This window comes from Rhincodon typus, chromosome 10 (genome assembly GCF_021869965.1).
Source record: "Rhincodon typus isolate 14 chromosome 10, sRhiTyp1.1, whole genome shotgun sequence".
Taxonomy (NCBI): Eukaryota; Metazoa; Chordata; class Chondrichthyes; order Orectolobiformes; family Rhincodontidae; genus Rhincodon; species Rhincodon typus.
In genome coordinates, this window is record NC_063341.1 from 42,785,400 (window position 1) to 42,790,585 (window position 5,186).

Genomic DNA, 5,186 nt, shown 5'->3' on the forward strand with positions numbered 1-5,186 from the left:
CCCACCAAACTCTGCATCCAGCAAACCATTCTCCACCACTTCTGACAGCTACAATCTGACCCCACCACCTAAGAGATATTTCACTCCCCACCCCTTTCTGCCTTTCGTAGGGACTGCTCAGCCCGCGACTCCGTCGTCCGCTCCACACTCCCCATTAACCCCACCACACCCGGCACCTTTCCCCGCAACCGCAGGAGGTGCTACACCTGCCCTACACTTCCCCCACTCACCTCCATCCAAGGCCGAAGGCAAACTTTCCAAATCTGACAGGGATTCACTTGTACATCCTTTAACCTGGTCCACTGTTTCTGCTGCTCCCGATGTTACCCCCTCTGCAACGGTGAGACCAAGCGCAGACTCGGGGACTGATTCACGGCGTATCTGTGCTCTGTATGCGACAAATAACAACACCTTCCGGTTGCCAACCATTTTAATTCTCCCTCCCACTTCCTGGGTGACATATCCATCCACGGCTTGTTCCAATGCCAAGGATCACAACTACACCCCTCCATTGATCAAAAACGCCTTCAACTGCATCTCTTGCATTTCCCACACTTCTGTCCTCAAACCACCTCCCTCCAATAAAAATAAGGACAGAGTCCCCCTGGACTTCACATATCAATCCACCAACCTCCACATGCAGCGTATCATTCTCCGCCACTTCCACCACCTGCAATCTGACCCCAACAGCAAAGAGATATTTAACTCCCCACCCTCATCTGCTTTTCGTAGCGATCGCACACTCTGCGACACCCTCATCCCCTCGACACTCCCCATTAACCCCACCACCCGCAGCATCTTTCCCTGCAACTACAGGAGGTGCTACACCTGATCCTGAGCCTCCCCCGTCACCTCCATCCAAGGCAAACTTTCCATGTCCAACTGGGGTTCACCTGTACATCCTACAACCTGGTCTACTGTATCCGTTGCTCCCAACGTGGCGACCTCAGCATCAGTGAAACCAAGCGTAGACTCGGGGACCAATTCATGGAGCACCTGCCTTCCGTTTCATAACAAATGCAACACCTCCTGGTTACAAAGCATTTTAACTCACCCTCCCACTCCCTGGGTGACATCTCCATCCTGGGCCTCCTCCGGTGTCACAATGATGCCACCCGCATATTGGAGGAGCAGCACCTCATATTCCATGTCGGGAGCCTGCAGCCCAATGGCCGAAACATGGAATTCGCCAGTTTTAAAATCTCCCCACCCCCGGCCTCATCCCATGTCCAACCCTCCATCTCATCCCCGCCTCCTTGACCTGACACAACCTGTCCATCTTCTCTCTGACCTATCGCTCCACCCTTCCCACTGACCAGTCCCCACTACCCCTAGCTGCACTCACCTGTCACCATCGCACCTAACTTTCCCCAGCCCCACCCCTCCTCCCTCTCTTTATTTCCCGGATCCCTTCTCCCTCCCTAGCCGTGAGGAAGGGTCGACCCTCCTGTCCTCTTATGTTGCCTGACCTGTCAGGTTCGTTCAGCTCCACACTGTACTGACTCACTCTGAGTTCACAGTCTCACTCTCACACATAGACTCACACAGTCTCACTCACACAAATGCACAGTCTCATTCACATACAAATTCCTAGTCTCTCACACTCAATCTCCCTCTGACTCTCTCTCTCACAGTCTCACTCACACACTTGGTCTCACTCACACAGCCCGTGCGATACAACAATTCAATATAAAATTATTATAAAATTGAACATTAAGTAAAAACAGTTCAAGTCTAAAACAAGTGCAATGTCACTGGCAATAATAAACAAGTCTATTATTTCTTTTAGTTGCCCTTTGTTGCAGGCATGTCAATGGGTTTATATTCAGATTAGTTTAAACCATTGGAAAAATGAAAATATTGAAGGCAAGAATGGTGTGCTGAAGAGTTTAAAGGGCGAACCAAACACTTCAGTTGAAGTATTCATCATCCCGCCATCGATTGGTCAAATGGCTGGTTTGCTTTTTACCAAACTACCGTGGAGGAACCCAGGCAAATTCAATTGCAATTGATCAACCAGATTGATACATAAAAGATTGTTTTTCTCATCCAATCAATTGAAACATGTATGTGACGTTCATGGAAGACCGGTGGCAGGATTCAATTCTCCAGCCTTCATCAAAAATAGCTGATGTGCAAGATGTTTCAAAAGCAGAGACAAGCACTGCACTCAAAAGTCCAAAGTTAATGTCATCCAGGTTGCCCCAAGGCAAGTCACTGTTTTCCAAATTGTCCAATAATTTGAAGTAGAATACTATCAAGGTCATTCATTTATATATTGCAGGGTTTTCAATAATGAACAGAGGTTTTAGATCCAATAGAGTCGCATGAAACAGTACGTTCCTTACAGCTAAAACTTCCATAGACATGAAGATCTTCTTTTGGTGAATCCGGGTATTTCATGCTAGATGGTCTGTACTCGTACCGGTCTCTCAGAATGAAGTCGTAATTCCCTTTCTTGTTCATTGCAAAATACAAGTTAGCATCATCCGGAAGTATGAGCACTGAAAAAGCAGAGGAAAAAACACATTATTGTTCACATGTGCTTTCATAGTATTGATTGTACACAGGTCCAACTGCTTCCTGGATATAGAAATATCAATGGCTGTGAGGAACAGAACTAATTTATTGCAAGGATTCAGAACGTATTACAAAACACAAAAGAAAATTTTGGAGTTACACCATCCTTAGGTAAAATCAATAACTGAAAATCATTATATTTTAGACCCGTTCTCAGGATGAGCATTGTTGGTCAAGACTCGAATTCATTTCATATCCCCAGATGCCTGATGGTACATGCCTTCTTCATGACAGTTTGTACAATCGAGTAGCTTTGTTCGGCCACATCTGAGGCCAGTGAAGAGTCAGCCAAGCATACACTAGCCCAGGCAAAGATGTCAGATTTTCCTTCCTAAAGAACAATGCAAAACCCCAATTGGTTCACGAATGATCCAGCAGCTACATGGTCACTTCTGCTGATAGCAGCATCAAACACGAAAAGGTGCAGTGTGATCAATGTGAAAACACTGAGAAAAGCAATCATTTCCTTCAGCATTGGATCGGAATCTTGAAACTAACACCACTGGGGACACCTAAAACAAACACAAGTCAGTGATCCAGCGTATGACCATTTTCTGAGGGCAATGATGGATGCACAATAAATGCCAGCTTTGTCAGTAACACTTGCATCCAGTGGATTGATTTTTCTTTTCTTTGAAAACTGACAGGGATAGCATGCTGCAGACGCATTGGGACTCTTCATCTTAATAAGGCATTCTGTTTAACACAGTCTGGATGGTACGTTTTAAACCACAGCAGAATTAAACCATGAGTCCTCGTTTCTACTTTTCACCAGGAAATGGTTGGGGGAGGGTTGCTACAGATTAGCAATTTGGCAGCAGTGACCCCACCCATATTTCTTGTCTCTTAGCCATGGGCCAAAAGGAGGGCAAAAAAGATTAATTTCAGCAACAGAAAACATTTTTTTGGAATAACCAGTTAGAATAAGACTGAACAAAGCAGAACAATGTGCTAACAATGTGAATAATTCAGGATTTAATGCCACAACCAACTCCGGATGTGCATCCTTCACTCAATATGGCTTTAAGAGTGGGAGGCATGTGGAATGCACTGCTGGCAGTGGGAGTGGAGTGAGATACTTTAGAGACTTTTAAGCGACTCTTGGATAGGCACATGGAGGATAGTAAAATGTAGGGTATGCAGGATAGATTGATCTTAGTAGGATAATAGCTCGGCACAACATCGTGGGCCGAAAGGCCTGTACTGTGCTGTATTGTTCTATGTTCTATGTTAAGTGGTTCTGAAGAAGGGCTGCTGGACCCGAAACATTAACCCTGATTTCTCTCTACAAGTGCTGCCACACCTGCTGTGCTTTTCCAGCAGTTTCTGATTTCCAGTATTTGCAGTTCTTTGGGTTTTTTTTGGCTTGAGGGCAATCAGATGAAATTAGGTGCACCTAATAATTTTATTAGGTGCAGATATTAGCTGTTTATTGGCTTTACATTCCTCAGAGTTGAATCCTGCTGAACATAGTTGGATATGTTCAATTATACAAATTTAAATATTTTCAGCTTTTTGGTGAAATCAGAAGGAAATATCAATTCCCTTGCAGTGTTTATGCCATTCAGAAATAGATTGAGCCTAAATTGATGCAATTTCCACTGCTCACCTTTCTTTGATTCAATGATCTGTGCGAGATCAAAATCCTGAGGACGCTCGGGTTCAAATTTGAGCACGGTCATGGCTTTCTTGAAAATTTCGGATACCCTATCTTGATTAGTCACCTAAATAAAACAATATTCACTTTTCATTCGTGCATTCGAGACACATGCAAACAAATGAAATATGTAAAACCTCAATTTCCAAAGGGTTTATAAACATAGCTGTTGTCACCGAGAAGACTAATCGGGACATTACACTGAAAGCTGTAAAAGTTACATGAATAAAATAATAACTGGTAGGACCGTTATTGTAAAACATGCCTTCGATGCTCCATAACCCATAGACTGTGAACAGTAAAGGCTGGAATTTGAATGGAAACAGATCCCAGTGCTCAAGTTTACCTACACACTCAGTTTGAAGTAAATAACTAGTTATGAAAGTAATAATTTAAATAAGCCACTTCCATCCCCTCCCACCCAAAACACCCATACCATTTGCCTGCTTTTAACATTTATTGTCAATACAGAAAATGGCTTAATGTTGTTGATGAAATCTGAAATTTCTTAATGCTGTGCTTATTCGTATAAAATGATTCATAAAATTGCTTCAGCAGTTTGAGATATTTAGCAATTTGTGATTGCTAATATTTAATATTCAATCAATTGTGAATTGCACAGGAATAATATTAGATAGGCAGGATATTGAAAAGATCAATTTTTTTGGGGAAATTGTCTGTTTTTGTTTAATTGTATGTTATATTTGGAGATCTCTCAGCTCAAGTTTGAGCAATGACCTGTAAGATGAAATGCACGAGCAGATTTGCTGTTTCTTCTGGAGAACTGCAATGTTTTCTGGTTGACTAGACTCATGCTTAATTCCACTTTAATTGCATTGTAGTTCATGGCTAAAAAAAATTACATTTGCCAGCCACTCAAAAGCAAAGATCATAATAAATATATTAATTCCACAACTTATGTTGTATTTTTCAAATTTGTTGTTCATTA

General features: G+C 42.8%; 2 protein-coding genes and 1 long non-coding RNA gene across 5 annotated transcripts in view; 1 reads left to right on the forward strand and 2 right to left on the reverse strand.

The window, feature by feature from the left end:
- LOC109924749 (FAS-associated factor 1) overlaps positions 1-5,186 on the reverse strand; it is a 142,977-nt gene that overhangs the window by 56,134 nt on the left and 81,657 nt on the right. The gene's annotated exons all lie outside the window — the stretch shown is intronic.
- LOC109928375 (ral guanine nucleotide dissociation stimulator-like 1) overlaps positions 1-5,186 on the reverse strand; it is a 13,306-nt gene that overhangs the window by 837 nt on the left and 7,283 nt on the right. For 2 of the 3 annotated variants that reach the window (XM_048601580.1, XM_048601579.1), the window contains one exon: positions 1,392-2,504. The exons of the other annotated variant lie outside the window; for it this stretch is intronic. In XM_048601580.1, coding sequence (XP_048457537.1) covers positions 2,290-2,504 — 215 coding nt within the window. In that variant the 3' untranslated portion in view covers positions 1,392-2,289. Of the gene's footprint in view, positions 1-1,391; positions 2,505-5,186 lie in introns of those variants that run through there. 3 annotated transcript variants of the gene reach the window in all.
- On the forward strand, positions 2,536-3,178 carry LOC125484147. Its single transcript, XR_007262992.1, has 2 exons — positions 2,536-2,691; positions 2,783-3,178. It is a non-coding gene; the product is annotated as an uncharacterized LOC125484147 (long non-coding RNA).